Source organism: Marmota monax, unplaced genomic scaffold, assembly GCF_021218885.2.
Source record: "Marmota monax isolate L192 unplaced genomic scaffold, Marmota_monax_Labrador192_F-V1.1 WCK01_AAM20220418_F8-fsc00066, whole genome shotgun sequence".
NCBI lineage: Eukaryota > Metazoa > Chordata > Mammalia > Rodentia > Sciuridae > Marmota > Marmota monax.
In genome coordinates this window covers 10,567,878-10,590,742 of record NW_026692805.1, presented here as the reverse complement: position 1 = coordinate 10,590,742, position 22,865 = coordinate 10,567,878, and the positions used below count along the sequence as shown (strand labels likewise).

At 39.2% G+C, this 22,865-nt stretch overlaps 1 protein-coding gene across 1 annotated transcript in view; it reads left to right on the top strand.

The window, feature by feature from the left end:
* Positions 1-22,865, top strand: part of Itga8 (integrin subunit alpha 8) — a 199,490-nt gene that overhangs the window by 58,074 nt on the left and 118,551 nt on the right. Inside the window, exons 11-13 of the mRNA XM_046448373.2 lie at positions 1,227-1,279; positions 11,194-11,399; positions 13,899-14,090. Coding sequence (XP_046304329.1) covers positions 1,227-1,279; positions 11,194-11,399; positions 13,899-14,090 — 451 coding nt within the window. The remainder of the gene's footprint in view (positions 1-1,226; positions 1,280-11,193; positions 11,400-13,898; positions 14,091-22,865) is intronic.

Here is a 22,865-nt window from a genome sequence, read left to right as displayed (position 1 = left end):
GTTTCAAAAGAGAAAATGCAGAAAGTGTTCTTTAACTAGATCTCTTTTTACATGTTTATCATTAGAAGCATTTTAACATTGCTAAATTTAGTCCTTCTGTAACTTCTCATCTTCAATACCACCTAGTTTGATAATCTTAAACCTCAGAACTTAATGCATACATGATGAAATTTCTCTGAGCAAAGGCTGCACACATCACACAAGGTATAAGATTTGCACTGTTTATGTTTGGAATAAAGAAAAGAAAATGAGAACTGAGATCATGGGATACTTGGTAACTTTCGTGTTCTCTCCCTCAGCAAAGAGATTTTGGTACCTGGTGCCTATTTTGGTCCAAACATTGCTTAAGTAGAAGAGAGAACTAAACTGATCATTCTCTGCCTTCCATGGACATACACTCTAGAAGTTGATTAGCTTAGCAGATGGCAGGAGGCTAAATCAATTGAAACTTCAGATGGCAGACCATGGAAACTACATTGACAATCTGGAATGATCAGCCATATCTGAAAAGACTATATAACTCCTGACAACCTAGATTGAACAATAAAATATCAGAGGGAAAACACAGGGAGATTATGGTACCCCACTTACACTTGTAGAAAAGATTCAGGAGCTTTCATTGAATATGAGCTCATCATAAAATTGATACTGAGATGTAGGTTCCCCCCAAATTAAAACTGCCCTTATGCTTTAATAATATACAGGGGCCAAAGTAGAGATTAGCAATCCCACTTAACTCTTCTGTTACTGTTCTCATAAGAATCATCCATTCTTTGTTTCCACATGTGGCATCTCTAAGAAAGAGGGGCTGCATGGTGATCCATCTGAAAACATTTGCATACGAGGCTTCATATGGAGGTGGAATTGGATTTGTTCTGTGGGATTCAAGATTATAGAACTAGGTGGGATTAAAGACTAGAAGTTATGAAAGGTTGCATGAAGCACAGAACATTCTAATCATTGTGTTCACAGATTGAATGGGCTGATTGTGAAGCCTAACCAGAGGAGGATGTCCAAGCAGATGTCAGGGTTATTATGGGGAAAATTATTCATCGGGTCAGAGTGAGACTAAATGACTCCGACAGTCAGTCCACATCCAAGGATTTAAGTGCAAAAATGTATCAAGATAAGATGCATCATTCAGGAGTAATTAAGAGGTGACTATAAAAATGACTTTTTGAACACAAAATATGTCACTTTTGATCTTTTTTTTTTTTTTTTTGCAGATGGCATCTTATTTTGGTTATAGTGTTGTTGTATCGGATGTTAACAATGATGGGTAAGTTTATAAGAACCCCCCTCACACTCTATATACCATGGTCATCCATAAAGATGGGATATTTTTTATTCCTGAAGTATATCCTTCTGTACTTCCTCAAAAACATAGAGGCTCCCTTGTTTGAACTTTTTTTTCTGATTCAGGACAAGAGGATGTATCTAATAAAGAATTCTGTCATCCTATTTTATGTCTTTACTGAGATTTTCCACATCTGCCACTTCTAAAAGGGGACTACTTTATTTGGTTTTATTTTTAATTTTATGAAGTGAATAATCCTTGGCCACTCAAAATCCACATCCATTGAGGAATTTGTTCATCTTCTCTTCGGTCTTAAGAATTTTCCCCCTAGAACGTGATGCAGTCATAACACATTTGCACAAAAATGAACTTTTTTCCTCCTGACATTGCTTTAACCAACTATTAGCAACATCCATGGGGGAGATGAAATAATAATAATGTTATTTTTCTGATGAGGATAGTAATTACAGTCAAGCTTCGACCAAACAGCACTATTGCATTATGGTTGCTGTGACATCATTACTTCAAAAATAAATGATTATTAAACACCCCTTTATTCACTATAAATTCATAGATCATTAATAAGATCTTTAAGTTGAGATGTACTGAGTATCCACCCAATAGATACTTTGCTTGTTGTCCCACACATTGTTCTCAATGCCCAGAACACTGTACAAAGTTGAAGAAATTAGTCTGGCTCTCTGTTCTCAGGGAGCTCACAGTTTGGCAGAAAGGAAATATCTGAAAACTCCTATCACATTCCAGAATCTGGACCAAGTTCTTTAAATAGATTTTTGATAGACATTTTCCTGTGACCTTTGTACAGCTAGAAATGTACTTTCTATATTTTGTTGTGGCATATGATCGGAGTTCATTAACTTGTATACCTCTTGGAAAATATCCCTTTATTATCCTTTCATTGAACATTTATTTCTTGAGACTCTATTATGCCCTGGTTCTGGGTGCAGAATGTAAAAACTTCATGAAATTATGCTAGAGTTGGAAAAGTGGGAGCCACACAGGAAAAAAAAAATAAGTCAAATACAGAGAGTAATAGATGGTGATAAGAACTCTGTAGAAAAAGCCCCAAACGCAAGGACTGAAAGCAACCAAGATGTCCTTCAGTAGGTGGGTGAATAAATAAGCTGTGATACATCCAGACAATGAGATTTTATTCAGCTCTAGAAAGAAATGAGCTATCAAGTCAGAAAATGACATGGAAGAACCCTAAGTGCATATTCCTAAGTGAAAGAAGTCAATGTATAGAGGCTACATGCTGTATCATTCTAATTGTATGACATTCTGGAAAAAAAAGAAAACCTACAGAAACAATAAAAGATCAGTGTTTGCCAGGAGTTTGGGGGAAGGCAGGAAGGGATGCATAGGTGGGGCACAGGATTTTAAGGGTACTGAAACTATCATAAAAGATACTGTCACTATGCACTTGTTAAATCCCAAAGTATGCACTACAGCTGTGGTTGATAATGGTGCGGGAGGGTCAGGTCACTGATGGTAACAAAGGCACCACTCTCGTGGGGGATGAGGGTGGGAAAGGCTATTACAGGAGAATGAGTAATGTGAGAACTCTGTACTTTCTGCTCAGTTTTATTTGACTCTAAAGCTACTCTATAAGATAAGGTTTATGAATTAAATTTTAAAAGAAAACAGAAAGGAGTGCTAGGGGACTTTTTTTCTTTTATCTTTTTTATTTTGATTCTTTGGTGGTGCTGGGAATGCTAGGCAAGTTCTCTCCCACTAAGCCACATCCCCAGTCCCATGGATGTAGTTATTTTTCTTATGCAATCCTTTTTTTAATTGATTCTTTGTGGTTATATATAACATTAGAATTCATCTTGATAAAATCACAAAAGTGTGGAATGTAATTTGCTTTACTTGAGTCCCCAGCACTTCCTCCTTCCTCCCCCTCCTTTCTCCCACACCTCTATTTCTGCAATTTATTTATAGGTATTTTTAAAATCAGTGTCCTGAGGATATGTTTGGTGTTGAGACTCACTGTGGTATGTTCATGGATATTCTTGTGGAATTTGGTCAGATTCACTCCACTGTTCTTCCCTTATCCTGTCTCTCCCTCCTCCCCCCAACCACCTGCTCTACTTTACTGATCTTTCCTCTAGTTTGATGCAATTCCCTCTCCCTTTTTTTCCCTTTTGTCTGTCTCTCTTTTTATCCCCTTCCCTTATTTTGGATTAACTTCCACATATCAGAGAAAACCTTCACCTTTGACTTCTGGGGACTGGGTTGTTTTACTTAGCATGATGTTCTCCATTCCCATCCATTCATTGGCAAATGCCATAATTTTATTCTTTTTTAGAACTAAGCAATCTTCCGTTGTGTATCTGTACCACATTTTCTTTATCCATTCTGTTGAAGGGCACCTCCGTTGGTTCCACAGCTTGGCTATGGTGAATTGTGCTGTTATAAACAGTTTTACATGAAGTACATGGAAAAAACCTCAGTGATGATTACAGTGGAGAAAGGACCTAAAGGAGATAAAAAAAAGGAAGCCATTGATGACGTAAAGGGGAGGAGTGTTCCCAGACAAATAGTAAAACTAACAAATTTCTGGAGGTGGGAGCTCCTGGCATATTTGAGGAACAGCAAAGAGTCTCAGAGAGGTAACAAGGGGGAGCCTGATCATAAAGGTGCAGAGGCCACTGCATTCACCACAGATTTACATAGTGCCCCCCAGACTCTGCCATGAACTAGGATGAGTCTGTCTCCAACAGGGACACTGCATCCTGTGAGCCCTGGAGGATTCCAAGGCAGGGAGTGGCCTGCTCAGACTCTGGTTTTCACAGGTGGGTTCTGTCCACCTGGTCAAGTGCCACATGCCAGGGCACATGGGACAGGGTCTTGGACCCATGCTACAGGCATGGAGGGAAACAGAAGTAGTTACACTCTGGATAGATATATTTTGAAGGTCTAGTTCAGTACCAGTTTTCTCCTGGAAGCAGTTTTAACTTAAAATCAAATTCCCTTAATCTCTATTTGTCTGAGTGTAAAGAAAAAGAAAGACTAGATGCACCAGTCAAGAATTCCAACACGGACAGACTGTAACTGTCATGGAAGGCTGTCAATAACTTAGGAAGACAATTGTTGAAGAAGAACTTGAAGCCCAAATGCAGCCTGTTCTTCAGGTTTATTGAACCCACTCTACGGTGAATACAAAACATCAGCGATGGCCTTTCAGATGTGCCTGGATACGTTTCTCTCAACAGAAGAAGGTCCCATGACTACAGGGACTTTTCCCTGTGAATGCTCTGTGGCATTTTATAGGGCACAGATTCATTCCATGTGTGCCTTTCCGGAGGCCGCTCCTGTTTTGAATCCCTGCAAATTTTCCCAGGTTTCACAATATGCCCTGGAGGGTCCTCTTTCTTTCCTGGAAACGTCCTCAATTTAGACTATAGCAAAGTTTTGTGACAATGTTTATAGTAAATATTTTTGCCATGCTAAGAACAACCAATAAAAAAAAAAGAAAAAAAAAGGACAAAAACTCATGAGAAAAGGACTTCACTGGCTTCCTGCTGATCGAAACAACATGATAATAACAACAGAGGAATTTTCAAGTGATAAATTTGTTCTTTCTTGATGTCCCTATAAAAACTGCTGTGCACACGACTTCTCTTTTTTATTAGGTAACATATTCCAAATTCTTCAGACTGCATGAAAAAATAGGTCCATTAACTTAAGGTTGTCATTCTCAAAAAGGTGAGGTAACCAAAGGTGCTAATAACTTAATATTGCCATTCTCAAAAGTAAAGTGACCAAAGGGGATAATAACTTGCTGTTTGTAATTACTCAGATATCTCAAATTTAAATTCAAGGTCCTATCAGAAATAAATTTATTTTGGAAGCAATTGCAATTGGTCAAAGAAAGATCCCAGATAAAGATAGGTAGCTAAAATGAAATCTGACATGAAAATAATGGTATTGGTAGCATATAAAGACTTAAGAAAATCACTGGGCCAGGTCATTGTTCATGGTTCAGAGGAAGACTCCCTCAAACACACACAGTTATGGGATGGAACCAGACTTTCCATTCTCCAACTGAGAAAATCAAGTATAATTGTACACGAGGCTACCTAGTGAACATCTTCAGGCAGCGTGTATTCCTTATCAACTATGCAACAAAAACAAGGTCCCTACAAATGCTCCAGCATCTCAATATCAGGAAAAAGAAAGTGTCATTAAGTAAAGTAACAAGTAAATGGGTGGAGATTTTCCCCAATATTTTTTACTACAAAATAAATCTTCCAGTATTCTGAGTGGACTCCAAAAATTTAGACCAAACAATTGTGTGCCTGCTGGCTGGGAGATGATACTGTCAAGCCTGTGATGGTTTTGAAAGTACAGTGTAAACAAACTGGCAAAATTAACTTCAGTTTAGTTATCTTACGGCAGCCAGAACTACAACTCTTGTCAATGTAAACTTTGCTAGAAATTTCTAGACAAACTCCTTAGCAACAAGTAGGGATGGTATTTTTCATCCTGTACCCAAGGAAGCAATCTGTTTTGTTTTGGTTTGGTTTGTTTTTTTCCTTGAGGCTTTTGAATCTTACAGCATTTATACTATTTCAGATATTCACAGAATTACAGTTTAAATCATTGGACATTTATTTCCATATGCCTATTGTTTCCAGCCTCTGTGAGGCCAAAAGCAGATAAATTTACATAGATTCATAGTAGTTTGTTAACTGAGAGCAGTTTAGAGAAATCTGTTTGAAAGCAAGAAGCTTTGGGTGGATATGGCTTTATGTTCGATTTAGTACAAGTATGATCATTTGTCCAAGATATGTCATTATGATCGAATTAGGTAAAACATTTAGAAAGTTAAAACATAAAAAGGCAGTAAGTTAAACTAATTTCTATAATGTAATTATGCATAATTCTTATATTTGTTCTTGCCTGTCATAAATCAATTAGATTGATTAGATATCAACTCTATTGTACAGTCTACTGATCTGCATTCTTTTAATGAATAACTACATTCTGAATGTTAGTCATGGAACTTAGCATACAAAAAGAACTACTGGAAAAAAAAAGAAAAAGAAAAGGAAAAGTTTATATATTAACTCAAACCGTTAATAGCAAATGACTGCTGAAAACTTGAATTCAGATTCTTCCTATTGAATATTCTCATTGGTGGGTCTGCTCATACTTTATCATAATATTTGTGCTTTGCTTTTGATGAAAGTGTTCGCAATGTTCTGTATCAAATGACGTGTGAAAGATAAGATGAGTTTCACATGGTATGAGATTATCAGAGTGAACTTAGACATAAAAGTGAGACGAAAATAAAACCTGTATAAAGGCCGCACTGAGTTTGACATTTCCGATAAAATGAAGTTTAAGTACACATCCTACTTTTATGAAATACCTTCACAAAATGACTTAAATCTTGTCCAAACAACGAACATGACCCAGAGGAAATGGTACTTAGCAGAACCACATCATTAATATTCTTTTTGCATCATTGTTTCTTTTAGATTAAAATATATTTTAAAAATCTCCTCTCTCTCTCTCTCTCTCTCTCTCTCTGTGTGTGTATCCTTTTAGAATGGTACCCAGCCCACTATACTCAACTACTTATCAGAAGTTCAACAAAAGTCATCTTTACTAATAAATATTTTAAAACTTTACGCTTGAATTGGGTATATTTAACAAGAGGATGTGGCAATTTTTGAAATAGTTTAATGGCACACATAGTCTACGGTGGTGGTTTTCCAACCATTTTTTGCCTGTGGTTTATAATACATTTGATATTACAAATCAGTACACACACATGCGCACGCGCGCACACACACACACAACTGAAACGAAAGTTTCGCAAGACAATATTATCTTTATTACATATAAGGCATTTACTCTGTCATCTATTATTGTATGCAATTTCATTTTTTAAAATGCTGGCAGAGACCCATTATGCTGATTTCATAACCCACTAATGAGTTGCAAATCAAAGTTTTAAAATGCCAGCCTAAACAATAATATATACCATGATTAAGTGGTATTGCTAATACAATACTAAGTCCAAAACACTCTCTGAGGCACACTGTACCAATTAAATCCAAGACAGTTATTGTGATCAACTCTATGAGAGCATAATCATAAATTAAGAACAAATGCCTCTTTGTCTTCTTGGAGGTTAAGAACATTTTAAGACAGTTAAGTATCTGGGGAAACATATTTCTAAGAAAATAAATCAATGCTTTCATATTACTTCTAAAATCCAAGGATTCCTTGGATGTGCCAGACCTTCACAATGATAGGTCTAATAATGTCCAGTTCTAGAATCTGATGTTCACAGTGAGGAAGGTTTTGAGCCAGTTGTATGAGCCCTGTGTCATGTTTGAACTCTCGGAGACCAATTGTATGGCTTGTTCCTTCTCTACTGAATTAAAACATGACTTTGCTAAATCTGTGCAGTAGGGAACCAGCGACATTGGATCTTACCCTGAGGAAGGAGGCACCCACATAAAACTTAGGTGTGTAACAAATGCCTCTTCATATGGACAGTAACAATGACAGAGACAGGCAACTGAGGCTCCCCCTAAGGAAAGGCCAGGCACTGGAGGAGCACAGATCCCTGCTCTCCTCTCATCTAGCAGGACAGCAAGCAATGTGAGCAAACCTAAAGTTCTGGGTTTACAAGTTGACAGGAAAACTGAGTAAGAAGGACAGAGAGATTCCCTATAGTCCCTCTTCTCCCCCTTCAGTTCCCCATTATTAACATCTTGCATTGACGTGGTCCATTCGTTACCATTGATAAATTTACATTGACATATCAACAAAAGAGCATAGTTAACATTAAGATTCACTCTGTGTTATACGGGTGTTGCCAAATGCCTACCAATGCACAGCCAACATTAGAGTACCATACAGAATTGTTCACTGTCCTCAAAATCTGGTGCTCTTCTTGTCATCTCCGTCCACTCCCTCATCCCTGGCAACCATGCCTCTTACTGGTCCCATAGTTTTGCCTTTCCCTGAATGTTAGCTCTTTGGAATCATAGAGTATGTAGCCTTTTCACATCTGCCTCTTTCACTTAGTAATATGTATTTTCGGTTCCTCCTTATCTTTTCATGCCTTCATCACCCCTTTTTTTAAAATTACTGAATCCTATTACATTGTATGATGTACCAGTTTGTTTATTCATTCACCTACTGAAGAATATCATGGTTGCTTCCAGGTTTTGTCAATTTTGCTTTAAACATATGTGTGCAGGTTTCTGTGTGGACATACTTTTTTTTTAAAGATTTTTTTAATATTTATTTTTTAGTTATAGGTAGACACAATATCTTTATTTTATTTTTATGTGGTGCTGAGGATTGAACCCGGTGCCTCACGCGTGGTAGGCGAGTGCTGTACCTCTGAGCCACAACCCCAGCCCGTGTGTGGACATACTTTTTAAACTCATTTGGGCAACTACCATGGAACATAAACGTCAGATCACATGGTAAGGCTATATTTAGCTCTGTAAGAAACCTAGACTGCCTCCCAAAGGAGCGTCTCACTTTGCATTCCCACCCACCAGCAATGACTGAGAGTTCTTATTGTTCCACGTCCTTGCCAACATTTGGTGGTGTCAGCAGTCTGGACTCTAGCCATCCAAGGAGATTTGTAATGGTATCTTATTGTTTTAATTTGCAATTCCTAATGATATATGATGCTGAGCATACTTTCATATACTTGTTTGCCATCTATATCTTCTTTGATGAGGTATCTATTCAGATCTTTTGTCCAATTTTTCTTTGTTTTTTTTTCTTGTTTTTATTATATATTATAGATACATAATATAAATTATAAAAATAGCATATAGTATAATGTAGTGTTGTATATCATAATAGGATAGCTAATATATTTTGGGGAGATATTATTCTTAGCTCACATTATTGAGTTCTAAGAATTCTTTGTATGTTTTACTTTTCCAATCAAATGTGTTGGAATCCTCCTAGCATGGAGCCACCATGACACACCCCCCCAGGGTGCCTTGACCTCATTTAGGACAACACTACCCTCTGGAAAGCTCACCTCCAGGCCTGCCTGTCAGAATCGTACCCAAGGCACATGCCATCTCCTCCAGGGCACCTTCCTTAATTCCCTCCAAGCATACAACCTCTGCCCTGTCTGTGATTCCAACATTAACTTGGATCCCCCATATTACTTTTCCTAGCCTGCCTTGTTTTCTTATATAATATATGGGTAACAATTTAACCTCAGTTGTAAATTAATCAGGGACCTAATTAGCTCATCTACCAGTCATCATTGTATTCTTTCAATAACTTATCATAGGATCTTTAGAGTATCTAGTAGGAACTAGCAGGAACACAGGATGCCTGTGACTTAGACTCAGAAGCAGACAGGAGACCAACACCATAGGCAAGGTGAAAATTCAGAGAGAAGGGACACAGCAGTGTTGGTGTCTTTCAGACCTCTCAGATCTGCAAGCAGGTTCTGACTATCAGTAACTGCCCTCAGTTCATCCTTGACCTTAACTATTAATGAGTTTTAAAATATACAGCATATATATGATGTACATGCTATGCTAATATTAATATGCATTTATATTAATATATATCAATAAGGTGTACATTTAGTAATATGCTATATATGGCATTAATGTACTTGCTGTGTTAATGATATAATACTAGTAGTAATATATTAATGATACAAAATTAAATTATAATAATATTTTATCAATTGTGTTACTTGTCAAACTCCAGCATTACCTAATCTACATACATATAAACAACAAATGCAGGTTTGTATTTATTTGTGTTAATCGGCCTTTTACGTCATTGCGTTTTCCAGGATAGAGCTTCCTTCGGGCAAACTTTAGTCATTAGTAGAGGTCAAATTGTGCATTATATTTGGTGAGACATTTTAAATTTTTTTAATTTGTTCTTTTTAGATACATGTGGCAGTAGAGTGTATTTTGACAGATTATACATACATGGGGTATAACTTATTCTAATTAGGATCTCATTCTTGTGGTTGCCTGTGTTCATACATAAATACACCACCAGTGAAACGCAAGATCATATACACAGAGTGGTGTGGCTTTTAATTTTTTAAAAAGAATTTCAATTTTTTATTTTTTATGTTTTTAAATAAAAATCAACTAACTAGGAAGGCTTATGGCAAAAAAAAATAAATAAAGTTTCCTGTTCTATACTTCTCTGTGAAAGAAACACCTGTAAGCACTGTTGGTTTTTATTCTCCTGATGGTTATGTCTTCATCTCTAAATCATTTGTTAGGTGTCTGTTTCTTGAATTTTTAAGACCTTAAAAGTCATCAATTTGTTTCCTGCTATAATTGACATATACAAAGAATGACTATAAATTTTCGTCTGCGACGGAAAGTTCTTCTGGCTTTCTAGCCAGCACTATTCACTTCTTTGGATTCTTTTATTTAACTAGAAGTAGCAAAAGGAAAAGGAAAGATAAATTTATTTTAGACCTTATTTACTACAAAAGCAGCATAATTTGGTCTATAGCTGTATCAATTGTAGACAAACTCTAATCTCCTTCTAGAAAAATAACTCCTTAGGTGTTTTTGATGTATTTTCCTCATGTAACTACAACTTATGGAAAAGCACTAAAAAGCTGGAAAGGGTTTCTGTGGTTTTCTTAAAGTAGTCATTTTCAAGGTAGTGAAAAGGTTCCAGGTGATAATTTAACAATTCTTATTTTCTAACAGCATTCTATTTCATAGATATAACAAAGCAGTGATAGAAATACAATGATTGTAAATTGACCCTCGGAAAAGGAAAAATATCAATGAAAATGTCCAAATTAAGCCTATTACGAGTATACCCAAAAGCAATCTTCTGCCCTCCAGTTTGCTGACTGCTCTCTTTGTTCCCTACAGGATGGATGACATATTGATTGGGGCACCCCTCTTTATGGAACGTGAATTTGAGAGTAACCCTAGAGAAGTAGGGCAAGTCTACCTGTATTTGCAAGTGAGTGCCCTCCTCTTCCAAGATCCACAGGTCCTCACAGGCACCGAGACTTTTGGAAGATTTGGTAGTGCTATTGCGCACTTAGGGGACCTGAACCAGGATGGATACAATGGTAATTCAAATTACTGCATGGAAGTTACTTATGTCATAATTTCATGTTATTGCTGCATCAAGGAAACAATGGGCACTTTAAAGTATACATGTGGTGTAGGCAGTGTAGTTGTTATTGTTGGTTTTTAATAAATTATTAAAATCTCAAGGCAATTTTTAAGTTTTTATGTTTTGACTAATGTAGATGTTACATGGAAATTTTCTCATGTTCAATTTAGGAAGTCCCACAATAGCTCTCAATAGTGACTTGAGGCCAGCTAGAGAATCTTCTGTATGTAAAGAGTCAAGACAAATAAATACATATTGATATATTAGCAAATATATTGTCTTCTGACTAACCTATATGAATTATATATAGTTTATGTTGAAATGTGATTGGTCTATAAACTCCAATTTAAAGGCATTTTCAATGTTTGCAATAAAGTAGTGCTAAATTCCTGGTGTAGGGTTGCAGTTCTTTAGGTTGGAAAGTCATGGATGCCTTTTGAGTATCCTCTTCTCAGAAAAATATGAAAGTTCACACAAAATTTTATAGACATTTTCAGGACTTTTCAGTTAAGAACCAAGAGTGAGTTTCTAGATCAAAGTCGAGAATATAACAGAAACTTGCTGTACAAAAATAGTCTTGGAAGTATTCACATCAGATCAGAATTCATTTGTACTTTTGACAAGTGCTATCCAACTCATGCTTTCTTTGAAAATACAATTTTAGTTAAGTACAGTGGTGCACACCTCTAACCCCACTTCTTGGGAGGATCACAAATTTAAGCCAGTGTTGGCAACTTAGTGAGAACCTATCTCAAAATAATAATAATAATAATAATTAAATAAAAAGGGCTGGTGGTTTAACTCAGTAAAAGATCACCCCTGGGTTCAATCCCCAGTAACATAGAAGAAATGAGTATTTCTGGGCAATGTGTGTTTAGTAATTTTTTTTAAAAAAATATTTTTAGTTGTAGATGGACATAATACATTTATTTATTTATTTTATGTGGTGCCGATAAATCGAACCTAGCAGCTTCCAAGTGCTCTACCACTGAGCTACAATCCCAGCCCTAGTAATTTTTAAAGTACCAGAAAACATATTAAAAACTTATGACTCCACGAACTGACAAAAGACGAGTTCCCCTTTAAGTGACTCACTGCTGCTTACAGTGCATTATTTCCTGTCACCCAAGTGAAATAATAATGTACAATTATCTATGACTGTATTCATATTTTTTTATCTTAAACCCTTTACAATACTTTTAAGAGCTAAAAGAAGCATTTTTAACCCCATCAAAAGAGTCTTAGACTCTGAGCCTTGGGATTGGGAGTCCTAAGTAGGTAAAATAATGCCCACTACCTGAGCTTAACAGAGGGGACAGAAATCAAGTCACTGACTCCGAGGAAGAGAAGGAAGAGTGCCTTTACCCTACCCCACTACCATGTCCCTTCTATGAGGTCTGAATTCTGAGATCATTGATGTTGACCTGCTGAATGAAAGCAGACTTACAGTCCTCATGAATGTAATTGAAACCGAGTCCTAGTTCATTCCGTAATCTCTTTGACCTAGGAACAGAGAGAAACGAAGGAACGTTACAAACAAGGGACAGAGCCATGGTCCACTGCCATAGCCTCTTATGTGACCATGTTGGGGGTATTCTTTTTCAAATACAATTATGTATTTATACTTATGGCTCAGGAAAAAACCTGCAAAACAATGAGGCAGGTGAACTGTATGTGAGTGGGAGTCAGGTACTATGGTTCTCTCTAGGTTCCCCAATAATCTTCGACTATTAAATGAGTCTTGCCTAGCTCATAGGACTGGGTAACCATTTAACAGTATCATCTTTAAAAACAAGGTGTTTTCTTTCTTTTCTTTTCTTTTCAAAAGAAACAACTCTTAAGTACTCACAATGGCACTTATCTGGTCCACCTGCCCTGTGATCTGTGATCTGACCTGGTTTCCTCATTCCCTACCAAGCTCCCCCATAGGTCATCCTTGGGCAGTTGACTTCGCTTGGAGTGTTCTTCCCTCTAAGTTTCATGTGGTTGGTTCCTCCTTGTCCCTAGGCTTCAGTTTCTCTGCAGACATGGCAATGCCACCTCTGGTCACCTAATCTAAAACAACACTCCCACCACTTCCAATTGTATCAACATTAAGATTCTCTACACAGCACTCATCACTTTTGATATTTTTTGATTATGTCTCCATTCAAATTGTCTGTTACCTGCACCAGAGCATACATTTTTCTGAAGACAGGCAGAGACTGAGTGTCCCACTCACTGTTGTACCCACTGCACCCAACATGTAATAAATAAATACTTGTCAGTCAATACTTGTCAGATGGATAAAAGACAACAGATAATTTTTCTGTTGCTGCAGTACTACTGAATCCTCCTCCTGAAAAATGTAATAAACCCTTTGGATTTCAAGATATTGCTCTTTGATTGTCCTTATCGATTTCTAAAACATTCTCCTTTATTTCAAAGTATGTTTCTATGTCTCTATTTGTAGACATCGCCATCGGTGTGCCCTTTGCGGGCAAGGATCAAAGAGGCCAAGTGCTCATTTACAACGGGAATGAGAACGGCTTGAACACCAGAGCGTCCCAGATGCTGCAAGGAGCATGGGCCTCCCAGACCATCCCTTCCGGATTTGGCTTTTCTTTAAGAGGAGATTCAGACATTGACAAGAATGATTACCCAGGTAAGGTTTTCTTCCTTTTCCCATGTGAGAGTCTGCTTCCTGGCAAGAGTCCATTCTCTGGAGAGTGGATCATGTGTAAGCAGTTCTCTCATAAAGATGAAGGTCGAGCTTAAACACTTTCATAAGAATTTGAAGGAAAATAAAACAAAACTTTCCCTTTCCAGGCAAGAGACAACATTAAAGAGGCAAGATGGTTTAAAAAGCTGCAGTCGACATAAAACTTATCAACTTTGCAGCCCCAGTTTTCACTGAAACCCTGAAGTAATTTTGTCTCTATTGGCAAAGACAGCGTACATCAGATACCTTTCTAGAATAATTTATTTTAATCCAGTAATTCCCATTTATGTTCACAGTTCCAATTAATCAATAGATAAGCCTCAACATTTTCTGTCATAAGACTCATGTTTTTAGAGCATAAATATTTTCCAGCCGCATTTTGGAGCTTTCCAAAGATAGACTGAATATTTTAAGGAAAAAAAAAACAAAAAAGTGGTTCGTGATGAGAATCATAAACTCTTCTTGATTACCTAATTCAAACTGAAATTCATAAAGTGCTGATAGATAATTCATGTTCTGTGCATTCCACATCAAAATAGGGGTTTGTCTTCAAGGATTATTTCAGTAATCAGAACTTTTAGCAAAGAACATTAGGCTCCTTGGTTTTATGGTTCACTTTTTATTTTTATGTTGGTTATTTTTAAATGGTTTCAATAAATGCTGAGAAATAATTAATAGTTAACTGACAGCTTCAGCTATTTATTGAAACCTTGTCTCTTCCCACCAGCACCTCCCCTAATTGGGAATTTTCCATATGTTTCCATATATTTTCCAGGGTTTTCTCTGGTTTGGGGCAAGAGTCCAATAAGCTGACTGCCTAAATATACATCATTAATTTTAATATGTTGGCTTTCTCTTCTCCTCTGGGATTAGGCAAAAAAGGATAACATTACACATTTTTATAAATTTGCCAGAAACCTTTCACAACACCAACATAGATGTTGTAGTGGGCTCAAAGAGGATTTGCTATTATGTCGTATACTAATGCTTTCTACCTGTGGTAATGTCAAGAACATTTAGTTATTTTCCTAGGTCATGATATATTAGTATAGTCAATGATGGTTAGTTTTACTTTTGGGGAGGTGAGGGTGAGAGAGGGGATCTCCTGCATAATGTATTCTAATTTTAAATAATTCAAAAATCTAGATCCCTTATGTTATTCCTACCCAACATATGTCAGGGTGATTAATGAAATTCAACTCCTGGGTTGCGATTTAGTTGAACAGTTAATTTAGGAAGTTCTTGCTATTCCTTAGGCCTGTCTTAGGCTTCCTTCCCTCACTCTCAGTACCAGGGGACTTGACAGACAGAATGGCTCTGCCTGCCACCAGGCAAAGGAAGTGAAGGATGTGTTGATCAAATAGCCAGTGTGTTGCTCAAGAGAGGAGGAGGCTGGAGTCCGATGGAGACACCATTTGTGGTTTCGTGTCTAATGAGGAAAAGGAGAAGGCACTTTGGAAGTTTCACTTTGGCTTGGTGTGAAGAGGGGTTGGCAGGGAGTCACACCAGTGTAGTTAACAGTGACCTGGATCCCGGGAGTGGCAGTGCAGATGTGGAGAAGTAAATGGTTGAAGAGCTTGTTGGGACATGGAATCAACAGGGTAGGTTGACAACTGTACATGGAGGATGGATGAAGGAGAGAGAGGCTTTTATAATGACTTCCAGTTTTCTGGCTTTGGTGACTAGCTGGCTGGTGGTGCCATTTGTTGAAACAGAAAATACGAAGGAGGACCAGAAATGTGGAGAAAATAATGATTTTTAAAACATTGTGAATCTGGGAGAACTTGGCCCACCCATGGGCAGGTGGGATGCCCCAAGCAGTGGGAGGCATGGGTCTCAGCCGGAACTCCAGGTGCTGAGGGAGTGGAGGCTAAAGTAGTATCTGTGCTTGATGCCAGTTAGGAATAATTCAGATTCAGCAAGATTTCTCTGTCAGTGAATTACCCTCTGGAGTCCTTGCTCAAAGCTTCTTGACCCCTCTGAACATGCTCAGTGTTTCTCAGTTCCACCAACTACATGCTCAAGACATGAAAGATAATCTTCATACTGAGCTGAGAGATAATTCTCTTTGTATCTTGGCTCTTTTCTTGCCTTTCTCCAGGAAATCCATAGAATGGAAGAATTTGCAAATTCATGAAATACTTAAATCTTGCAAGTGCAAGTCTCTTTTTGGAACACAATAATATAGTTCTTGAAAAAAATTCAACATGTTGCTGAATATTATGTTTGTGAATTTTAAAATATTTTATGAGGAAAATATTGTTGCCCTTTAGAAATTTTATAATCATTTGGTCTTAATTAAAATCATCACCAGAAGAAAATGTACAGGCCCTGTAGCCCTATATACAAGCATCTCCCGTTCCCCTGATTACTTCCAGAACCTGAGCTAATTCCAGGACCAGGGCTGCTGCAAATGATGAACAGGTTATGACCAGCCAACGAGCAAGTGGGGGAAGATTCGTATTCTGGGGGATTCCTTAGGCCTGTCTTCCACTCAAGAAGGGGCAGGGGCACATTTTAAAATTCACATGCGTTTTTCAAAGTCACGTGTTCTCAGTGGCTCTGTTCCAGTTCTTCCATTCTAAATAGACCAGAAACAAAAATCCCAGATCTCATGACTGCATCTGCCTGGTCACCTGCAGGATCATGAGGAAACAAATGCAAAGTCAAAGAGATTAGAAATTCTGAACTGACACAAGTCAAACCACTTGGAATCATTATGAAATGGAACACACCTAAGAGACGGTGCTTCCCATCAGTGATGACACACAACATGGCTCCCTTCCCCATTCTTGAGATGAACCGGCATGTTTTCCCCATTTGAGGTACTACAGTGGTGAGCAGCCATATAAAAACAGATTGCAGCGTTGGCCTTCTTTGTCCTCACTGTCTGGGCAGCTTGTGAGGAACCAACTCAAATAATGCAGACATTCCCTTTGCCCCACTCATAGATAGCACAGTACTCTACCTGTTCTTCACAGAACCTGGCTGCTATTTACACGGAGAAGGAGTAGGGATGAGTGTGATGCTTTATGTTTTCTTATTGTGCATTATAGCTGTTTCATCTTACACACTGTCTAGAAATCAGTTCACCTGGTACCTGAATTAACTAAAAGCACGGCCATGTAAAAAGATGTATGTCTACACATTCTAGGATGATGAGAACAGGCAGCCCAGGTTTAAAATTTGACCCCATTGCTTTCTAGCTGTGTAAGAGTAATAAAATGTCTTGACCTCTCTGAATTTCAGTTTCCTTTCTATAAAATTAGATGAGAACAGGCTGGTGTAAAAATGAAAGAATTGAATTGTCATGGGATCTGTTCTGCAAGCTACATATGTTATGTCTTTCAGCAAGACCACTTGTTTTGGGAAGAAGGAATGCCAGAGAACTCAGGCATGGGATCAATTATATTGTTAATATTTTTTGTAATTATAGCAATTATAACTACTGATGTATTATAAGTCCAAAGCATACTAGCATTGAAGATACATACAGGGCATATCCATTAGAATATTATCATTATCCCTTCATACACACAGATATACTCATACATATATGTGTATGTGGGTTTATATTTGTTTGTATGTATATGTTTTCACATAGCAGGAGAGTGGTAGACTTCTTTCTTTTTGAAAAACATCTAACTAATATAAAAATAACCTTATTAAAGACTTCCATCAGAGAAAGGGAAACCAGATGCCTGATTTTGAATTCCCACCCAACACTGGTTCAATTGGCACTCAATGGGTTATTTGACATTTTTGAGTTTCCGTGTCCTTATCTGGTAGTACAGAGCTAAAAAGACCTACTTTGCTTGGGTCGGGGAGAGGGGTGGGTTGCACTTTCTAAGTTGGGAGAGGATTTTTACAAAATGTCCTGAATAGCTTAGAATAGCAAAGAAAATAAATTTGATTGCCACTCACAGAATAGAAACCACTTTACTTCCCAGTCACGTTGGGCTCACGTATGATTTTGAAGAACTGCAGTCAAGGATGTTAGAAACAAACAGCCTGGGTTTAAAATTTGACCTCACTGGTTTCTAGCTATGTAAGAGTAAGGAACTGTCTTCGCCTCTCTGAATTTCAGTTTTCTTGTATATAGAAATAGACAAGAATATATTGGTGTGAAAATGGAAGGAGATAACTTTATGATATAAAATGAGATCATATATTTAAGTTCCAGTGAGATTATATAGAACTTGTTTAATAAATAGCAGCTCTTTAAACAACTTTTTAAAACAAAACTGTATATATTTTGGAGGCATTCTTTTTCCTCTACGCAACTAGTTGATATTCTTTTCTTTTGCTCAAATAAGCAAACTTCCATGGTCTCCAAGTTTAACGTACAGTACATTTGCTTCTTCTGCCCCAGAGTAAGGATATATCTGTTGGGACCCTGCTGGGTGGAGAACCATTCAAAATATTCCTGTTGCTGGACCCTCAGTAGAAGGTCCCCCCAAGATCATGAGTTTGCTACCCCAGTGTGACAAAATCCACTACCATTCCTCTTCACTCCCACCCCAAAGTGAGAGATGAGAGACCAGGTACTTCTCTCTTTCCTTACTGCTGTGCTTTATAGGGGGCCAGGGAGAGAAGACGCTCTTCCCTCTCAGCCCCTTAGCCATTGAAAAATATTTGGTTACATATAAATTAGGTGGGAACTAGTGTGATAACAATGGGAATTGAAGAAAAGGAACTAACAAAATGGTGTGAATGAAAAATAGACTGTACTGGACTTACGGGCTGTAGTGAAAAGCAGAAGAACAGCAGAAAGTAAGAGGTGACTGTAAAAGACCACCTGGAATTTTGAGCAGGATACCTGAGAAAAATACTGTCTCAAGGACAGACATGGGGAGATTTATGGAGATTTGATTATAGAAACATGGGCAATCATTTTCTTAATGTCTAATGTATCCACCCATTTTTTTTTTGGCATTTTTTGGTAACAAATATTGTCACCGGGCACACATACAGAAATAGGAGTCATAAGTATTTTCATTTCTAGCACCCAAGTTGTTTTTCTTATTCAAAATATGGATGTGTTCAGGTTCCCATGTTGATGCTCCTTGGAAAGTTAGGATTGACCAGAAGGGTGTCTTACACACATTAATTGAACGAAAGCATTTCAGAGGAAAAACAGCTGTGATGGTCAGAATTCTTAAAATTCAATGATCTAGTTTAATCCCGTTAAACATAGTTGCATAACAACACCATCTGCTAAATGCAGAGCCCAGACATGAGAGGGTGGAGGAGAGGGAAGGGTAGGTTTTGTTGAGGAGCAGAAATCTTTCAAGCAGGGGATCCAACATGGCGGCGAGAGGGGAGGCAGCGCTTTCAGTACCTCCTCAACAACGGGGTCAGAGAGACGCATGGATACGCTTAGATTCGACCTGCTGAGAAACTCCTAGCAAAATTCCACTAAAGAGAGACCGGCCGGGAATCGGTAGGATTTTTGGAGGTGACAGTCTGCGCTAGGCGAGTGAATCTCCTCCACGCAGCGAAGAGATCCAGACCCACCAGTGGCTGCCCGCGCGACTGTTGGCTGCCTGCACACGGCCCCCGCATCAGGGCGGATAGCCTCCGAGGCGCAGCGCAGCAGGAGCGGTGCAGGGACTCTAGGAAGAGGTCTCTCGCCAAGCCTTCATGAAATAGCAAACCGGGAGCTGAAACCAACCAGAGACAGACCAGTCCCACCCCTCCCTTCGGACACTCGGCAAGGAGCCTGGGGCCCGCCATAGCAGAGAGGTGACATCACCAGAGTTCCGCCCACAGAATTCCTTCCCAGCGGAATCCACGTTAGCAGGTGTGTGACTCCCACCCCCTCCAGATACAAGCAGCCAGGAAACCTCGGGAATCTCTCCGGGGATGTGTCTGTAGGGAAGCAGAGGGGATTCCAGATCCCCACCTCCCCTTAACACCAGGGGCGACACCCAAGATCTTAGCCGCCAGTTTCTGGGGGCGTGCCCACCAAAGGGGTCCGGAAAAATTAAACTGTTGGTTCCCAGATCACCCCACCACAGCACTGGGGCTTAGATGAATGACAGAGAGGGTGTTCATCGTTCGGGATATAGGACACACGGTGGGGCTGCAAGTGTAATCAGATCCTTGGGGAACCGCCTCTGGTGAACAGGACCTGGCTGGCTGGCTGGGAGGAGGAACAGGGGGAGGGGCCGGATAAGTGAAAGGGCTCTGGACTAACAGGATTGAGAGACTCCCAGGAGCCACTGTACAGGGATTTCTGTCAGCACATAGAGGGCAGAAGCTCGGCTCAGAGGGCACAGCTCCGCCTATTGGAAGAGAAGAAAATGGGATTCAGCCATAGAACAGGGGATGCCAGCATGGCAGAGATCTGATGTCATCGGAGAACAGCCGAGGAGAGAACTTCATCGGTGCCAGCGGTGACGGAAACAGTTGGTCCCCTGGTAGGGAGGGTGAGTCACAGATACCCGAGTCTCTCTCGCTTTGTCGTCGAGCCAGAGGGGAGGAGCGGGGCCGCCGCCCGCGCCCGCAAGGTAGGCAGACCTGCGACCAACCTGCAGATCAGGCCCAGCGGTCTGCAGGCATGGTAGGAGGGGCAGGGCAGAGCCGCCGCCCACGCCGGCAAGGTAAGCAGACCTGCGACAGACCAGCGGATCAGGCCCAGCGGCCTACCAGCGTGGTACACACTTCACCCCAACTGGAGTAGGGGCAGAGCAGAGCCTTCGCCCGCGCCCAGATCAGGCCCAGAGGCCCGCCTGTGTGGTGGTCAAGTGACCCCAATTGGAGTGGTGGCGGAGCGGAACTGACACCCGTGCCCGCAAGGTGGGCAGACCGGCGACCAACCTGCAGATCAGGCCTAGCGGTCCCCGGGCGTGGTAGGAGGGGCAGGGCAGAGCCTTCGCCCCCACCTGCAAGGTAGGCAGACCTGCGACAGAACGGCGGATCAGGCCCAGGGGTCCGCGGGCGTGGTAGACACCTCACACCAATTGGAGGAGGGGCAGAGCAGAGCCCCCGCCCGCACCTGCAAGGGAGACTTTTCAACTATACAAGAGCAATATAAATATATAGGGGGGGAAAAAATTTCAAAAACACAACAGTTTCACCAAGAAGAAAGAAACGCAAGCAGTACGAAAAGACAAGGAAAGAAAGGACTACAAGCAAAGTAGGTCAACTCAACTTTAGAAGAGGTAACAGCTGCAGCAGATGGAATGTCAGATAAAGAATTCAGGATATATATGCTTCAGATGATCTGGAGTATCAAGGAAGACATTAGACAGCAAAATCAGACAATGAAAGATCACTTCGACAAGGAATTACACAAACAAATCCAGGAAGCAAAGGATCAACTATACAGGGAGATAGAGGTTATAAAAAACAAACAAACAGAAATCCTAGAAATGCAGGAAGCAATAAACCAACTTAAAAACTCAATTGAGAATACTACCAGCAGAGTAGAACACTTAGAAGATAGAACATCAGACAATGAAGATAAAGTATTTCAACTTGAAAAGAATATAGACAGCTCAGCAAGACTGTTAAGAAACCATGAGCAGAACATCCAAGAAATATGGGATAACATTAAGAGACCAAACTTAAGAGTCATTGGGATACAGGAAGGTATAGAACTCCATACCAAAGGAATGAGCAAATTATTCAATGAAATAATACGAGAAAACTTCCCAGACTTGAAGAATGAGACAGAATCCCAAATTCTAGAAGCCTACAGGACGCCGAATGTGCAAAATTATAAGAGATCCACACCTAGACACATTATAATGAAGATGCCCAACATACAAAATAAGGAGAGAATTTCAAAAGCTACAAGAGAAAGGAAGCAGATTACATTTAGGGGCAAGCCAATCAGGATAACAGCTGATCTTTCAACACAGACTCTGAAAGCTAGAAGATCCTGGAATAACATATTTCAAACACTGAAAGAAAATGGGTTCCAACCAAGAATTGTGTATCCAGCGAAATTAAGCTTCAGGATGGAAGATAAAATTAAAACCTTCCACGATAATCAAAAGTTAAAAGAATATGCAGCTACAAAACCATCTCTTCAAAACATCCTCGGCAAAACATTACAGGAAGAGGAAATGGAAAATAACATTGAAAACCAACAGTGGGAGGTAGGACAGTAAAGGGGGGGAAAATAATCAAAGAGGAAAACAAACCATGTTTAGTAACATAAATAAACAAATATGGCTGGAAGAACAACCCATATCTCAATAATAACCCTAAATGTTAATGGCTTAAACTCACCAATTAAGAGACACAGGCTAGTAGAATGGATCTCAAAACAAGACCCAACAATATGCTGCCTACAGGAGATGCATTTGATAGGAAAAGACATACATAGGCTGAAGGTGAAAGGTTGGGAAAAATCATATCACTCATATGGACTTCGGAAACAAGCAGGAGTGTCCATACTCATATCAAATAAAATAGATTTCAAGCCAAAGTTAATCAAAAGGGATAAAGAGGGACACTACATACTGCTTAAGGGAACCATACACCAACAAGACATAACAATCATAAATATATATGCCCCAAACAATGGTGCAGCTATGTTCATCAAACAAACTCTTCTCAAGTTCAAGAGTCTAATAGACCACCATACAATAATCATGGGAGACTTCAACACACCTCTCTCGCCACTGGACAGATCTTCCAAACAAAAGTTGAATAAGGAAACTATAGAACTCAATAACACAATTAATAACCTAGACTTAATTGACA